Source organism: Gymnodraco acuticeps, unplaced genomic scaffold (genome assembly GCF_902827175.1).
Source record: "Gymnodraco acuticeps unplaced genomic scaffold, fGymAcu1.1, whole genome shotgun sequence".
Classification (NCBI taxonomy): domain Eukaryota; kingdom Metazoa; phylum Chordata; class Actinopteri; order Perciformes; family Bathydraconidae; genus Gymnodraco; species Gymnodraco acuticeps.
Genome location: NW_022991091.1, coordinates 191,570 through 209,529, shown reverse-complemented (window position 1 = coordinate 209,529; position 17,960 = coordinate 191,570). Strand labels below are relative to the sequence as shown.

At 42.1% G+C, this 17,960-nt stretch overlaps 2 protein-coding genes across 2 annotated transcripts; both read left to right on the top strand.

Moving 5' to 3' along the window:
- Positions 1–344: 344 nt before the first annotated feature.
- Positions 345–6,798, top strand: sowahca (sosondowah ankyrin repeat domain family Ca). The gene is made up of 4 exons (XM_034236841.1): positions 345–1,141; positions 1,828–2,216; positions 3,140–3,523; positions 4,483–6,798. Exons 1-4 carry the CDS (start codon positions 793–795, stop codon positions 4,939–4,941), a joined length of 1,581 nt encoding a protein of 526 aa, XP_034092732.1. The 5' UTR covers positions 345–792; the 3' UTR covers positions 4,942–6,798.
- A 1,941-nt stretch (positions 6,799–8,739) lies between these two features.
- On the top strand, positions 8,740–17,680 carry akap17a (A kinase (PRKA) anchor protein 17A). The gene is made up of 7 exons (XM_034236821.1): positions 8,740–8,922; positions 9,746–10,095; positions 10,456–10,674; positions 11,770–11,982; positions 13,941–14,089; positions 14,305–14,545; positions 15,809–17,680. Exons 2-7 carry the CDS (start codon positions 9,757–9,759, stop codon positions 16,694–16,696), a joined length of 2,049 nt encoding a protein of 682 aa, XP_034092712.1. The 5' UTR covers positions 8,740–8,922; positions 9,746–9,756; the 3' UTR covers positions 16,697–17,680.
- Positions 17,681–17,960: the final 280 nt, after the last annotated feature.

Below are 17,960 nucleotides of genomic sequence, written 5' to 3'. Positions count from 1 at the left end.
AAGCCAATGTCAACGCAACAACCTCATGCAACCACTACTATTTAGATGTTGATACCTAGGTTTTAGATATTAGGTTTGACCTTAGAGAATTTACCTGCACCTTTTTCAAAAGCACATCAAATTACTTTAACTATCAACATCGTGTTTGTTTGTATGCAACCCATCATGTCCGCATCACTTGTAGGCCTACACATTCTATGGAAGGTTAATTGAAAATGTTAAACTCTTGTACTGTAGGCTACTGCATTTGTAAAACTTCTAGTAACGAAAACTGTCAGATAGATATAGTTGTGTACAAAATTACAATACCTCCGTCTAAAATGTAGTTGAGTAGAAGTAGAAAGTGGCATAAAATTAAAATAAGCCTACTCTAGTAAAGTACATAATCTAGGTCTAATCAATAGTCAGTATGTCATCCGAAACGGGTCCTTCTTATACTTCCACTTCTTTGTCTTGCCAACACAGCTCAATCAAACTGCATATTCCAAAAATTACAACTTTCATTACATGTTCGCTTATGCTAGTATTGGAAGCCGGAATTAACGAGCTGCACATGAACACAGCATCCGTTTTGCCTTGGTGTTTTTGCTTCAGCTACGTGCGACCCCTATCTGCCATGGCTCGACACTCCCCGTGGAGGAGAGGAGAATAAGAAGAAGATGCTGTCATCCGTCGTCACCGTCAGCCTGAGTGAATGACAGTAGCGTGAACATGCATTGTTTTTTAAACGTCTGTGAGTAACTTATTCAGTTACTCTATCTTTGCACTGCTCTGGTCGGGTCGTCCAGGAGGATGATGGCGTCCCAGCGCACAGAGCAAGCCGTGCAGGAGTTCCTGATGGAGAGAGGAGGGAGGGTCGAACAGATGGAGCTGATCGATCATTTCCTATCAGCGTCGGGTCAAAATGACCAGTCAGAGGAAGAGGTGGATCGAGAGGTGCTGAAACGCATCATGGACAGCGTGGGGGTTGTGAAAGTGGAAGACGGTGTGCAATTTGTTTGTTTGAACCCTGAAGGCAGCGCGGAGTCCGTGATGTGTGCGGACACAGGCGGCCACGATCACGCGGAGTGCAACGGGAATATCCGTGAGGCATTGGACAACAACTATGTCAACGGGAACCCTGACAACAGAGACCAAACAGGTGAGGGATAGGCACCTTATCGTATTCTAATCTATGGTATTATTTGTGTCCATGATTCATTTGTTTAAATAGCACCTGTATATTCAAAATCCTATGTTTATTTATCGTACCAACAGTGTGTCTATTTATTTATTTATTTATGTATGTGTATGCTTAGATTGTATTGTCTGGCGTTGGCTCTCTGAACAACCCACTACTAACTAAGACTGAAATCATCAAAATCAAATGATTAGATCCTTCAATTCTGACATTCTATTGACAAATTAAAAAGTTTACAAGAATAGCCTGTAGGGTTTAAATGGGAAGTTTGATTTAGAGTGAATGCAGTTAAGATGTGGCCATAGAAAACTCTTAACACACAGAGCTTGATGATAATGACAAATGACAAAAAAGGCTTAGGCACCATGTCCTTTTAAAATCTATGGTATTGTTTCAATATCACAACTATATTTAAAATCCTTTGTTTGTTTATCGAACCAACACTGTGTCTATTTATTTATGTATTTGCTTTGATTGTATTGTCTGGCATTGGCCCTCTAAATTACCCACTATAGTATTTTGTAGACAAATTATTTCCTTTAATGTTGACACCTTTATGACAACAAACACAATTCTACAATAACTGCTTGTGGCAACTTGAACACACAGAGCCAGATGATAATGACAAATGTCCAATGTTTCCACAGGAGCATCCACTTCATTGGCTGCCAGCCTGGACAATGACAAACAATCAAATGGCAAGGGGCTACATGCAGCCCCCTCCCAGAATATTAAGACCAACACATCGACTCCTACCTTTGGTGGAGGAGGGGAGGTGAAGCTGAGGGACAGGAGGAGGCGGGAGTCCGCTCCAGTCATTGGGATTGCAGATCTGGACCTGGCTCACCATGGGGGGTCCCATAGCCAGCATGTGAGAGGGGCACGTAGGGTGTCCAGAGGGTCCACACGGGCCCTGCTGACCAGCTGCCTCTCTGAAGACAGCACCTTGGAAGGGCTGGACCCTGTTGGAGATATCAACACACCCAAGGGGAGTCGCCGGAACTTCATAGAGCTGATGATGAGCAGTTCTCCTCAGGTAGGAAACTATTTTTCTAGCATGAAGAAAGCTTCCCTGTAGATTGTTATTATAAGTCATAATTTAAGTGTGGCAGCTTGACAAAGCTCTCTACAGGGGGTAGCTGATAAAACAATTAATAATTTAGGCATGGGAGAAAGTACGCTTACATATATTGAGATACAACAGAGAAATGCTCCTTTCATTTGTTTCAAATGTATTACACGTATGGCCACACACCTAAAGCAGCTATGTCACATCCTGTGTTTCACCTTTGGGTGTGCTCCAAACCCTGAATGGTGCCCAGGTATAGAGAGATGGCATTGAGCAGGTTCCCCTGCCTTTGCTGCCGCTGCTTAATTTGCAGCATTGCCAAAACCACAGTCTTTTATAGCTGATAGAAAACACCATATGGTGAGTAGCCAGACATGCAATATTCATGAAGTATGACTCTCCAGCAGCAGTTTTCTGTCTTATGTAACTGAGAGAGACGGTTATGTAATCTAGCTTGCCTTAACTCTTACGCTTGTTGATCTATGACCTCCTTTTCTGGGATCATCATGAGGCAATAATACAAAATGTAACTATACATTTGTTTATGGTCAAAAAGGTATTGTATTCTACTAACATCTGTTTGATACTTTACTGTGATGAGTTGTTCATTACCCTGCCATATGGTTTACTTTTGTAAAGCTTCCACAAATAACAATAAAGCATGTGGCTCTTTAAATGTTTTTAAGTGTTGTAAAACATGTATTTACAATGCCTTCGAGGTCCTGTGAAGAGCCAACTGGATAGTGGCAAAAAAGTTTCCAAAAGCCTTCTTTATATCACAAAAAAGCATTCTGCAGTGTTACAACTCTGAAGGATTAATATCTAAAGGTGACACAAATAATTGTATTTAGTATATGCACCCTTTAATTTCTATCGTCTTCCCTTTGCAGGTGCGGAGGTCTCTGATCAGCCGAGGTTCACGCATCCGGGACTCCATAAAGAGCGAAGGAGACTCTGCATCGATCCTCTCATCAGTGTCAGACTGCGGCTCAGTGACCCTGGACCCTCTGGAGCACGAGTGGATGCTGTGCGCCTCTGACGGCCTGTGGGAGAGCCTGCAGCCCCTTCTGGCTGTGGAACCCAGCCTCGTCGCCAAGAGAGACTTTGTGACGGGCTTCACCTGCCTCCACTGGGTGGCGAAGCAGGGTAAAGCTGAGCTTCTCTCCCAGCTGCTGGCCTTCGCAAAGGAGAATTCAATACCTGTGAATGTAAATGTGAGATCGAGTGCTGGATACACACCACTACACCTGGCAGCCATGCATGGACATACACAGGTGGGTTGCGTGAATCATGGTGGGGGTCATGGGGTGTCATGTTATACACATCTCTAGTGAAGCGGCATATGATTGTATGTGCTCTATCTGCCAGTTGTACATTCTGTAGATGGCTACAATCCATACCAAGTAAGGAAAAATAAAAATAGAAATAGAATAGAAGACAGCTATCCCAATGTTGACATATTTGATTAACAATGAGTTTCATATGATATGTTTCACAGATGTACACACCAGTAAACCAAGTATCATCATTTCAGTATCTTAAAGGTCTCCTATCATGCAAAATGCACTTTTTGATGCCTTTTTATATACATACATATTTGGTCCCGGTGTGTAAGGGAACTCGCAAAGGGTCGGAAAACTAAACCCTCTCTCTTTTCCTCCGTACCCACATCTCTAAAAACTAGAAACGTCGCTATCAGAAACAATGCGAGATGTGTTTTGGAAGTAATATGGTCTTTGTTTACATTAGCAAGCATCGCTAACACACAGAGCTAACCTGTACTGGAGAGAGCATGTGTACAAAAGCAGGAAATAGAAAAAGGAACTCACCTTGTGGTAAACCCGCAAGAGAAAGAGCATTTGAGCTCCATACTGTTTCAGAAATAATCCTTGATGTGGTTGTTGGCGCTTAATCACGACAGCATATAGCTGAGTATCTTCCGGTAGAATTCTCCTGCATAAGCTCCCCCCCCCCCCCCCCCCTTATTATTATTTTTTTAAATGTTATTTGTTTTTTTTTAAAGCTACTGACCCAGAATCAGCACTTCTGTAACAGGGCTGAAATAGAGGAGTATGAGGCATGGCTAGAATGGGAGATCTGTTTGGTATTTTGAGCAAAACAGTTCATAGACATGTTTTTTATATATCTGAGACCCATAATATATGCCTAAAAATAGTATGATAGGAAGCAATATTCCCTCTTCTGTGTGTATTTAATGTGCTGTGATTGACAGGTGGTCCGTGTGTTGCTGTCAGACTGGGAGGCGGACCCTGAGGCTCGAGACTACAGCGGGAGGCGGGCCATCCAGTACTTGGCCCCGCCCATTGCCGCTGACCTGCAGCAGGAGGGAGTGGTGACCTCACCGGGTGCTGAGTCGGACAATGAAAACACTAACAAAGGTAACAGCGGAACACGTGGATGGCGGTTTCCCAGAGTCCTTCAGGGCAATCTGAACCCACTGCGGCTCCTGAACCCACCTGCTGAGGAGGAGGGGGCCGGGAACGGGAAGAACAAGGGGGGGATGCAGAGGAAGTCGTCTCTGAGCCGGCTGAACGCAAGGCTGCACCGCGGACGCCACCGCGCCCAGATCATCCACAGCGCCTCCTTCAGGGACACGGGGGAGGTGGGGAGGGGGGAGGAGCTCGCCAGCAGCCCCATCCGAACCCGCCCACTGTCCAACCTGTTTGGATAAAGTAACAAAACTCTGAGATATAGTGCGTTGATTTACAAAATACAGTTTACTCACCTTTTATAAGCTGACAGGTCAGACCTTTCTAGACCAAATTAACCGCACACATACTAAGTTTTATTATTATAGTATTTTAATGTTTATCTAAAAATCGAACTTATTTTTGTTTTTATTGCAGTAATCAGGCCGAGGTTGATGATCACTGAGGGCGGGTCACAGTTTATGTAGCATTTGATTTGCTACAACAATTCATTGAGCAACTACTCTTTGAATTCCTTTTGAATTTTTTGGTTTTAGTTTTTCTTTTTCGTTATTTCTTAGGCTCGGTTGAAGAGCAGGTAGCAAACATGAAAACATTTTTTTTACACTTTACACTAGAAAACTGTTCACACAAATGCAACAGGATTGTATCACATTTTCACTTTAAGTTTGACTCCAAATGGTGAGGGTTTTTGTTATAGCACTTCAACACAGATTCAACACACTAATCCAAACTGTTATTTTGTGTGCAGATGAAAGTAATATATTCATACAACACATTCCTATATTTCAACCTCGTTTGCCTGAGTGGTGCTGATTTTTTAAAACACATTTCAAGAATGTGAATTTTTATTTTTAAGTACCAGATTTTAGTATTTGTAACCAGAGAACTCCAATGTATGTCCAAACTGCCATGTTCAGCCGTCGCGTTTGCACTCGTCACTTTGAAGATGGTTTGTGATTATGGGAGAAAACGGCTCAAACTAAACCAGATGTTATTGGTCTGATATCATGCTGATAGGTTCATATTGTACATGATAGAAAAGGGTGATCAAATGTTACACTTCTAGATTAATAATGCACTGTGTATATATACACTACAATTTAATTTGCATTATACATTTCCGAACAGCTGATCAATAGTTTACATCAAAAGAAAGCTGCCATGGATTTACTTGGATCCAATTACTATGAAGACAATGATCAGTTACACTTTAGGACTGTTTCACAGGGTTAGCACATGATGTGGGTTTTCTACTGACTATAATGTACCTCAAATCCTCTGAGTCTGGTTGACTCATTATTACATTGCTTCTTTGTGGGGGAGTTTAACAGTATGGGAGTTTAATAGAAGTTGACAGTGTTTTTTTTGCAAATTCCCAATTCTTACCATTTACCATTTTCATCAGAAAGGATCATTTTTTGTAGCAATTCATGCAAAAAAAAGCATCAAACTAATCTGGGGAAAGGTTGTTCAGGTCTTTTCATAGACAAACAGCATAGCACTGCTTAGTTTGACAGTAAATCCACAGTCAAACAACCTGATGCTTCTTTACCACTCTGGAGCAGATTTTATATTTAATAAGTAGCCTGTATCTTCCTCCTGTATTGCTCTGCATGTAAACAATCATTCAATCATCAATCATGTCTGCATCATCTGTTGATAGTAAAGAGTTCAGACCAGTATATGCTGTACTGTATGTTAAGCTGAGGAGCACGTTGACTTTTTGACTGTTTTCCCAAATATGTGATCCTTTCATATATATGATTATTCCTAGTCTTTAAGAATGTTCCCTTAGTATTTTGTAGCATTTGTACTCAAATCATAGGACTAATTAATATAATGCTGACTCTTTTGTTGTAGAAATGTATGTATCCTACTTTGATGTCACTTTTTCAGATGCATGAATAGGGAGAAAACATTATTCTGTGCACTGATCATGTGTATGTCTGTACTGTAGGTCCTTGTTCCGTCTTCTTTTTGAAATACTGTGAAGTTATTATGTGGTGTGAATACACTGTTACTGAGCCACTGTCATCTTGTCTTTATGTTTCATCCTTGAAAATGAAATAAAGCAGTACTGGTTTGCATAAAAGTCAGTGCTCTCCCTTTATGCTACTGTTGTTCCAATTGAACAAATACACAACATGATAGGAACATGAAGTCAATGCTAATTCAACCAGTATGGATCGTGACTCAAATCGAAGCAGGCTTTCTTGTTGCCATTCCTGCTGGATACCAAGGGATTGTTGTTGTCTGCTGGTGCTGAATAATTGATGATCCGATGACCCCTGTGCCCCCATTTACAGTATATCCACTCCTTCCTGTCCGCAAGCTGCCCATGTGACACTACACACAATAATATTGTGTGTGTGTGTGTGTGTGTGTGTGTGTGTGTGTGTGTGTGTGTGTGTGTGTGTGTGTGTGTGTGTGTGTGTGTGTGTGTGTGTGTGTGTGTGTGTGTGTGTGTGTGTGTGTGTGTGTGTGTGTGTGTGTGTGTGTGTGTGTGTGTGTGTGTGTGTGTGTGTGTGTGTGTGTGTGTGTGTGTGTGTGTGTGTGTGTGTGTGTGTGTGTGTGTGTGTGTGTGTGTGTGTGTGTGTTGCTGTACCGAGGACGAAACACTTTTACAAGATTATTGAGCATTTATGTTGATCTGATCTTTGAGTCTGCACTGGACATGTTTCAGTTAAGAATGTATTTTTAAATGCAAATTCACAACCAAGTAAACTGCATTTAAGGTGTTTATCATTTGTATCACTACATTTGGCATATGAGTCTGACAGACGATGAGTAGCTTGTTTTTTTTTCGGTAAGCCACATAGTTGAGCATGTTATCCCCCAGTATGTCATCGAGGATATAAGAGGCAACAACAAGTATAACATTGAGTAGTTCAATTATATTCATATGCTATCATGAAAGGGATGGTACATTTGTATTCAATGTACATAACAAATCTGCTCTGCTGGCACAGAAGCGTTTCTTAGTCCCTAGTTCTACTTCATGTTTACCAGAACAAATCTGCCATATAAAAGCAGGATTACAGTCATTACATTCAAATGGGTTGCTTGTGAAAAATGTAAAAGCTCTTGAATCAGAGTCTGCTCTTTTGATGTTTTTTCTGATCTCTGGTATTGCTGTAGTCGACTCGTCAAACAAGATTCTTAGAAGTCACTGAAGGGATGAGCTTTTTCCCCGGGACGGTATATTTCAGTCTATTTGCCTTAGGGCAGCCTATCTGTTAGATGACTGCTGATCTGGATGGAGCAGAGAGACTGTCTGACTGCAGCTACTGACCTACATACAAAGTGAAGGGAGTAATGCCTATTATGTAAATTCCTCTGCCATCTTTTCAGGGGAAACTGTGCCAATTTCTGAGCCTGGGGCCGTTCGCTGCTGGACTAATCCGTCCAATCTATCCCCGTCTCTCACTTTCCCCTAACAGTCACCACAGCCATGATGACATGCATCGCCTAACTTGTGACTAAGTACAAAATAACCATTAAGTTGTAAACAAATGTTCACTGTCTGCCTGATTTTCTGTTCGCCTTGTGACATGCAGTGTCTACAAAAGTATTCATACTTGTCAGAGTTTTCATGATTTATTGTTTTACTTTACAACCCTGAAAAACTAACGAAATGATGATGCTAATCATCAGAGAGCCATTTAATGTCAAAGTGAGAACAAAATGTCTTCCAAGTAATGTGAATGAGTTATTTAAACTATATGAAATATTTGTTTGCATATGGGTTTTTTTTTATACGACACAATCACACATTTGCCTCAAGGGGTTACAATAGTCATATTCAAGTAATGCAATCCATTGTTACCCATTGTTTACACACCATAAACACAGGTGATTTCAATTAAACTGATTAACTTTGATGCAACACATTGTCATGATTGTATATTCAATTGTATTGCCATATATTATTTCCCTGATGTGTACTTTGCGCATGTTCCACATAGAGTCGCTGTTCTGAAATAGCTCCACTATGATGCTGAGACTCGTTGTTTCTTTGTACGGTCACATCACATCATTACTGCATACGGAAGTGGCATGTAGTTTGTCTATGTATGATTTTTCCATGGATGTATTATAGAACAGTCTTTTACATTACGATATCAGTACGTTTTTGTTTTTAGCATTAAAGCTGACGGATGTTGGGCAAGAGGCGGTGAAACCTACTTTCATAACTGACGCTCTCCGGCGTTGTTCAAAAGGTAATTGTGTGGATAGAGTTACTTATGACTGTAAGCTAACTCGCCTGCAAATAACGTTAGCTAGAAATAACACACATTTAAGTTGGTTTTCTATTAACCTCTACAAATTTCACTTGGCTATTCGTTTATCTCTTGTCCAACATGGTCAATACATTGTTATTATTAACGGCAGCTAGCTAGCTAGTGTGTCTCCCTGTGGGATGTAGTATAACGCTAGCGACAGTTAGCTTACAGCCTTTACATGTTAGCATACAACCAGCGTTTGTGTTGCGTTCACAGTGGGTCAAACAAAGAATATTTTCCTAAGATTGACATGAGCCAACACCACTATTGCTGTTAGTAACTATCCTAGCCACATAGCATGTTAGTTACGTTTTAGGCACATACAGGTTTTAATGTTAGCTAAACAGTTGTTTAAAACGTGACGATTTGATTAGGCAAATCACTTAAGATAACTGACATAAAGAACTGTGATTATCTACCCTAAGAATATGTTAACCTCTGTATACAAAGAAATTAATTGTAAACTAAATGCCTAATATAACATTTAAGCGCTGCATTCTGACTTTGATGTGTACCTAATACAATTAAAATAACCACCTGTGTGTTTTCCGATAAACATTGATTTTTTGAATGGAGTTTAGTTTGGAAAGCTCTCTGTTATTGTATTAGTATCAACTAGTCAGAACCATCATTTTTACATTTTAAATCACTGTCTCGCTTGATTTTGTTTGTTACGTGAATAAACTAAAAATAGTTAAGTCATTTATGATTATTTCAAAAGCACATATGATGAGCTAACAGTGTCTCCATCTTCCTGCAGCTTTCTCCACTATGTCGGCCACAATGACCACCATTGTCCATGACACTACAGAGGCAGTGTGCCTCTCCTCCGAGTACAACCTGTACCTCAAGCCCATTGCTAAAATGACCGTCAGTGTGGCCCTGCCCCAGCTCAAGCTGCCAGGCAAGAGCATTTCCAACTGGGAGGTGATGGAGAGGGTGAAGTCTATGGTAGCTCCAGAGCAGTTTTCAGCCCTGCGGATCTCCAAGAGCACCATGGACTTCATCCGCTTTGAGGGCGAGGTGGAAAACAGGACAGTGGTCAAGAGCCTGTTGTCTCGCTTAGATGGAAAGAGCATCAAACTGAGTGGATTTACTGATGTACTGAAGGTAAGGCTGACATTATTGTTGACCGCAAAGCCCATCTTAAAGCTTTGCTGGTTATGTTGCTAATTCCAGCGTCTGTTCCTGGTACTTACTTGGATATGTTGATGGCTGCAGATTTGGCGCATTTGAGTTACATTTTATTGTACCGACAGATGTTTTTTATATTTTTGCCCACGTCATTTATATCAATGACTAAATATAAGAAGTACTTCTCGGCATTATCACCAAAATGCTCATAAAATGTAATCAATGCCTCTCTAAAACGGCTTCAACTAAAATATAATCCATCGCAGGGAGGTTTTCAGATATATTTAATTGTTCCTAATAAACTGTATATTGACACTCCCCTCCCTCTTTCCTCAGGTCCGTGCAGTAGAGAACAAAGTGGACTTCCCTACACGTCACGACTGGGACTCCTTCTTCCGCGATGCAAAGGACATGAATGAGACTCTGCCGGGGGAGAGGCCTGACACCATCCACATGGAGGGAATTCCTTGCCGATGGTTTAGCAAGAAGGACAGCCCGTTCCCAGACCGGCCCTCTGAAGAGGTCCTCATTGCGGTCTTTGAGACATTTGGCAAGGTGGGAAATGTTCTGGTTCTATGTTGAACAGGAACTTAACCTGAACATTGAAATCTACATGTTGTTATTTGTTTGTTTGAAATAATGAGCTTCATGGAAAAAAGGTGTTGGGGATTAAATTAATATAACTCATTATAGATAGCTTGTACATGTAAATGATAGAGTTGCCGAACACATTTGATTGAGAATACTGACCAAATCAGTAAACGTCATGTATTTTATATTGTTGCATCATCGATATTTAGAGGTTGAACCAAAAATAACTAGTGCTGTCAAAATTATCGCGTTAACGGCGGTAATTAATTTTTTGAATTAATTGCGTTAAAATATTTAACGCATTTAACGCATGTGCAGAATGGCCCGCCCCGTGTGCCACCAGTGGCAGCGCCAGGGTATGGCTGGGGTAGACTACACCCATACCAATAAATGGCTTAGCCCCACCATGAAAAATGATGTTAAAGTAAGCAAAATAAAGTCTGCCAACTCGCGCGGAGTATATTGCACAGACAGCAGTTAGTCAGATTGATTTCAGTAGCCACGGTTTTGAAAACTTTTGTCACGTAGCGATCGTCTTCTCAATAGAACATCTTTGATAACGGCGTGGTGTTGTTGCAGGAAGTCCCGACGGAGAATACTTTTGCTGTAGTACAGGGGTGCACATAACTGGTACGCAGGTTATGTGCGTAATCTGAAATACGTACCGTTACTTGTGTCACAAAGCGCATTTGCGTACCGACGTACTTGTGAAGCTTTTCCAGAAGGCGGTTAGATCACCGGACGACAGAGTCGGTCTCCGTGACCCCACGGTTTGATGATTGATAGGTGTGTGGGCTGTCTTTCATTTTGACACGCAGAAATGTTTTATAATAAACATAGATACTGTATGTGAAATGGATATATCCGCCTTCTTTCATTTATCTTTCCATTCACACAACAATATGCATAAATAAATGGCTTATTTTGGACATAGTTCAAATGGTGATTAATCATGATTAATTCATTTTTAAGCTGTGATTAATATGATTAAAAATGTTAATCGTTTGACAGCCCTAAAATAACATTTGATTTGACCAATATGCCACTGTTTAATCCTAGGTGCGGAATGTAGATATCCCCATGCTGGACCCGTACAGGGAGGAGATGCTGGACAAGAACTTCAACACGTTCAGTTTCGGTGGTCACCTGAACTTTGAGGCTTATGTCCAGTACCAGGAGTACGGGGGCTTCACCAAGGCCATGGACACCCTGCGCAGCATGAAGCTGATGCTGAAAGGAGACGATGGGAAGGCCGTGGCCTGCAACATCAAGGTACTGCAGGCTCTCCTGGTTGTTAAGTACTGTACAAGAACATTATGCAGAAAGGGATGGTTATTTATCTTCTCAATTATTGATTTACTTTTGCAGTTTTGAGATAGTCAATATATCATACCTTAAATGCTTACTGAGCTTCGTGACCATGTGCACAAAATTAAGCTTGATATCCTAAATATGTTCATTACTATATCTAAAACTTATATTATTTTCTCAATGAAGCAAATGGGAAAACTTGAAGGGTTAGTTTGTTGGTCAGACATACAAACACACTTGGTGAGGGAGATTACTTTGTAACATAAACAATGTCCATTTTGATTGTTAAGTTCTTATAACACAATGCTATTCTTGGTCTGAATGACCCACGTAGGCCTATCAGACTTCCACATACCTCTGTTTTGGCCATGAGTGAATTGTTAATGCTGCAGTGATATTGCATATAGGCAGATTTCAGCAATTAGATTGTGTTGTTCAGGGAGACGCATTGCAGCTTTAAGACCTTTTAGTGGAATGAAAATCTAAGCCTCGTCATCATTTCAAGGGTAATGAGGGTATGGGGAGAGCCAGGTCTCTTAATCCACAGCATAACGCTTCACTGTGAAATCTAAATTAGGGTAAACAGCTTTTGCCAAAACATGAAGGACTTTATCTTACTTTGTTTTAAAACAACGATGACTCTCCATGCCTGATCAGTATTGAATAAGTCTGTTTTAACCAAAGCACTGTCATTGTGTGATTTAACATTACATCATCAAGCTGTAAAATGTGGATTATCAGAGTTACTCAAATACATGTATTATTCCCATTCTCTACAATACTAAATTAGATTTTGCATCACTGTCTGGGATGACCAAAGCAAAACACAGACACGTTACAGCAACGTTATTAAAACTACAATAAAACATTGTAGCACACAGTGGAGTATTCTTTAGTTTAGACCCTCCAGAAAAACGCGGGCTAAAATCCTTGATTATGCGATCAAACATGCAGGTTTTTATGTGATTTTATGCGGTGAAATTGCCGGAAGTTGCGAAATATGCGGAAATATGCGGAAAAAATCAATATTGGGCTGTCTTATTTATTTATTCTCTCTCACACACAACCTGCCACTAATGTTAAACCCCTTTACTATACAATTAAACACATTCAATGTTTATGTATTGTAAAAGCAATTGGGCTATTTTAATCACACTCACACACATACACACACACACACACACACACACACACACACACACACACACACACACTTCTCCGCCTCATTCTGTTTTCATTTACTTGTTCGTTATCTGACCAGCTTCAATCTTGTAGGCTTCTCACCTCGTTTCTTGTAGCCCTCGAAAGGGTTTTGGAGGTCGATGCCTCGGTGAACGTGAGTTGTTTGGCTTTCTTGTCCGCAGCAGCAGAAAGCATTTTCGAATGTTTGAATGAATCAAAGTGGGTCGTCGTCACCGTGGATTTTCTCTTATGCTCCAACACAGTTGCACGGGGTGCAGAATAGTTTCCCCCCACTTTCGTGCAAGACATCGGGGTACTGCTTTGCCCGGTCTTTAGCAGAAATGTTTGTCGGTAAATGAGATGGATTAGATTGTTTCATCTTGGTGTTTTCTCTCTCGTGTGAGTTCCACACGTTCACTCTACGGTGTTGTTTACGAGCTGATGACGTCGCGTCATCATCACTTCACGTCAAGACGAGTTAACTTTTTTTCTCTTCTCAACTTTGTGTGGAAAAATGCGGGGATTATGCGCCCTTTTGATAAATATGCGGCCTTTTAAAAAATCTGCGCCATTTTGCTGATTATGCGGTAAATTCTGCGATCGCAGAATCGCGTTTTTCTGGAGGGTCTAGTTCTTAGAATAAAAAGTGATTCTTACAAGAAAATGTACATGTTGTTTCACTTACTGATGAATAAAATGAACCATTTTGCTAATCCTTATCCATGTGTTTTCCTCAGGTGGCCTTTGACACCAACAAGCACCTGAGTGAGTTGGCCCTGAAGAGGAGGGGCCTGGAGAGGCTGAAGTTACAGGAGCTGGAGAGGCAGAGAGAGGAGCAGAAACGACGGGAGAAGGAAGAGGAGGAGCGGCGTAAGGATGAGGAGAGGTATGATGGAAGACAAAAACGAGCTTATATTGCACAACACGGAAAAGTGATTTAGGGCAGCGAATGTTTATGCATTCTCTGAAACCAAAACTACACTCAATCTGTTTTTCGGTGCTTTGAATCCTTCCCACACTGTACCAAGAGCAGTGACAATGCATTTCCACTGTTTGACCACAATTCATAGATAACAGATGTTCACTTCATATTTTTTACAGGAAACAGAAGGAGCACGAAGAGGAGGAGAAGGAGAGGAGAAAGGAAGAGAGGATACGAAAGCGAGATCAGAAGCTGCGGGAGAAGGAGGAGAAGAAGAACATGAAGAAGGTGAGGCGGCAGCAGGAAGAGGAGCAGAAGAAGCTGCAGATGAAGATCGCCATGGAGGAGAGGAGGCTGCTGCTGGCTCAGCGCAACCTGGAGTCCATCCGGCTCATCGCTGAGCTGTTGGCCAGGGCCAAGGTACGCCATGCACATACACAATACACCTCTGAATATACACACCAGGGTTTCCGCCAGGGGGGCGTCTTGCCGTCATTTGACGCCCTTATTCAGCGCGGGACGCCCTGAACGCGAGCCGAGGGCGTCCAAAAATATTAATAATTCGAGAGAACATCGAGAGTGTTTATGGCTTGAAATGACGAAAAGGAGAAAGGACAAGGACATCCCTCAGGGGTAAAGGAGTCTGGTGGGATTCTTTTTGGAGTATTGAAGATCGTTTCCCCGACATCGAAGGTGCCTGCCACAGGACAACACGGAACGTGCACGATTTGGACGCGATGAGCGGTGCTAGTGGAGCACGTGCGTGAGCAGCGAGCACCAGAGCCTCGCAGCGGCGAAACTGAGGCTCCGTGGTAAACTGTGGTAACATGAAGAGCCGTTTGGGAGCCGAAACAGCCAAATGATCCGGCTCACTAACGTAAAGCGACAGTATCTATAAGGGACGGCTCAAGTCAAAATTAAAGCACCCCGCTCTCGGGGTGGACGCCCTCTCAGCCCTGGTCTGGCGGAAACACTGATACACACGCATACATACAGAGCTATATGGATGTGTAAACATACCAATACCTAGGTTAATGTCTACAAATGTGATTCTTTAATCGTCTGGTAGTTTTTTAACTTAATTTGAACCAAATGTGAAGCTCTAGTAGGTTAAGATTTAGTGTTTGAAACCTCACTAGGCCTCATACATATTCAGAAACGCTGAGTGCAACTTTTCTTTTTGAGTATTTCATTAAAGAGTGCTATTGATGCCAAGGCTGGCTTCCTTAAGCTGAAATTGACTCTACTCTCATATTTGTCAGTTAAATATGAAGACGACATTTCAAGATGTTTCTGCTCACGGCCAAGAATTCACTTGTGTTGATGTACGAATAAACAATTTAGATAAAACGTGTGATTCGTTGCCACTAGCTGGTTTTAATACCTTCTTGCAAATAACCAGATTTCACAAGAGTAGAACATTCTAATAATTAGAGATTGTGTGCTTTGCAGAAAATTGCTTGTGTATGACAATTGGATGATGTAACATGTAGAGTAGAATGTACTTATTGTAAGTCGCTTTGGACAAAAGCGTCAGCTAAATGCAATGTAATGTAATGTAATGTAGTTTAGAGCAGTGCTTTGTCCCTTTGTGTCCGACCTAAATTTGGATTTCTGCTGACAATTTAGTTTTTTATTTGAATAGTGTCTTTTATCTCATTGTGGTTTCCTCCACCTCTCCAGGCCCTGAAGCAGCAGGAGCAGGAGAAAGAGCGGGCCGAGCGGGAGGAGCAGGAACGGAAAGAGCGGGCTCGGCAGAAGGAGGAACTCACGCGTCTTCATCAGCTGGAGGCCCTCCGACGCAAGCAGGAGGAGGAGCTGCGGAGGGTGGAGGTGGAGAAGGACCGAGCCCTGGAACTCCAGCGGCGTGAGAAGGAGCTGAGGGAGAGACTGGTCTGCAACCTGATGAAGAAGGGCAGCATGAAAAGCTCAAGATCTCCTCTCACGCAGGAGCAGGCGGGCCCTGTGACCAGCGAGGAGGCCTCTGATCCCCGCGGCGATGATGTGATGCTGGGGGTCCTGAGCAGGGTGTATGGAGTGAAGGCCGGCGAGAGCAAAGAAAAGCAGGGGTCCAAATCGAGTGCCCATTCACACGTTTCAGGGAAGAAAAGAGAAGAGAGGAGGGGAGGGGAGGACAGGAAGAAAGGGCAAGAGAGAAGAAAGGAGGAGGTGGTGGGGAGCAAGCACGGTAGGGAACAAGCGAAGGGCCGTGAGCCCCCCCACAGAGAGAGGAGCTCCAACAGCCGGGGCCGGCGGAGGCGGAGCCACAGCAGCAGGAGGAGGAGGAGCTCCAGTCGTCACAAGAAGAGCTCCAGTCGGCACAGGAGGGGCGTCAGTCGCCACGGCAGCAGGAGACGCAGCCACAGCTGCAGGAGCACCAGCTCCAGCCGGGACAGGAGCCGCAGCAGCAGTGGGAGGAGCTACAGCAGGGGGAAGAGCCACAGGCACCATAGATACAGCAGAGGCTGCTCCAAGGCCAGCAACAGGAGCAGAGATAGGAGGAGCCACAGCCATAACAGATACAAGAGACACAGCAACAGCAGAGACAGGACCTGCTCCAGGCGCTGCTAGTCCTGCTGTCAGTGTTAATATTATCAGTGTTCATTGATTTATTCTTGGCTGAAGTTCAACAAGCTTGACAAAAAAAAAAAACATAATTCGAGTATACCGTGTAAATGTAAGCCATGTCAATTGGTGAAATGGATTCCACGGAAATGCTTTTACCTTTTTATTTTCTTCATATTTTATACATGAAACACCACATTTACTATTTGGTTTCTAAAAAAGTATTCTTTGTAAAGCTTGAAATACATTTTATCAACATTTTGACTCTTAAAAGCATTATACATAATATAGAAGTTAATTCAAATTTCATTGAGCATTGGATAATTAAAGGCTAATATCGTTAGCCCGCTGTATATGTAGATTGAACGCCAGTCTGACCTCCATTTTCTGTGAGCAAGTGCATGAATATAATTGATTTCGAGGAAGTAACAAGTCCAGAGAACAAATTGTGTTCCTTATTTTGATGTGGTTCGGTCAGTTGGTCCACATATTACTTACGAAAATACACACACACTTTCAGACCTCGTTGCTGCCATAGTTGTGGAAGACTTTAACGTGGACTACAGGCTGCTGCTCCTTTACAAATGTGAAGTTTCCCCAGACCATAACAAATGTTCCTCGATGTTTACGCTGACCTGCAGTCTGCCTGATGTGTTAGCTGCCTGAAATATGTCTTGCAATACTGCTTGAGTATTGTCTGTGTTGCTGGTGAGCAGCTCAAAGACTGATTTCTTTTAATTTCATTTTATATGTTTTAATGTGTGAGGGTTAATATAATAAATGCGATATGATGATGCAACCAAATTAAATGATATGTTAGGATGTAACTCCTTCTTTTAGCTTCACAATGTAGCGCTGGATACATTTATGAAGCTTTTTTTTTGGTGTTATTTGTATTGTTTTATGTCTTATATAACTATGTTGGAGGAGGTCGGGACTTTTCATTGCCATTTCTACACTGTAGCTGACATTAAAGCCGTTGAATCTGAATCAGACACCGTTCTTTGCTATATTTCAGCTCTGGGGAGGAAAGTCCCATCAGTGTTGTTGACGCTGCTATAGGGCTGCACGATTTTCGGGAAAAAGCAAATTGCGATTTTTCTGACAAATATTGCGATTGCGATTCGAATTGCGATATTTGTTCCCAACGGAAGTTGATTGTAAAATGCGGCCATAACTGCGGCTAGGAAGGTCGTATCAACGTACTCCCGTCTCTAGCACCCACGCAGCCCGAGCTACGAGTGAAAGAACTAAACTTACATGTAACTTC

Coding starts and splice junctions, on each gene's coding strand:
- sowahca (XM_034236841.1), top strand. CDS start 793: ATGATGGCGTCCCAGCGCACAGAGCAAGCCGTGCAGGAGTTCCTGATG. Junction 2,217..3,139: donor TGATGAGCAGTTCTCCTCAG/GTAGGAAACTAT, acceptor TTCCCTTTGCAG/GTGCGGAGGTCTCTGATCAG. Junction 3,524..4,482: donor CCATGCATGGACATACACAG/GTGGGTTGCGTG, acceptor TGTGATTGACAG/GTGGTCCGTGTGTTGCTGTC.
- akap17a (XM_034236821.1), top strand. CDS start 9,757: ATGTCGGCCACAATGACCACCATTGTCCATGACACTACAGAGGCAGTG. Junction 11,983..13,940: donor CCGTGGCCTGCAACATCAAG/GTACTGCAGGCT, acceptor TGTTTTCCTCAG/GTGGCCTTTGACACCAACAA. Junction 14,090..14,304: donor CGGCGTAAGGATGAGGAGAG/GTATGATGGAAG, acceptor TATTTTTTACAG/GAAACAGAAGGAGCACGAAG.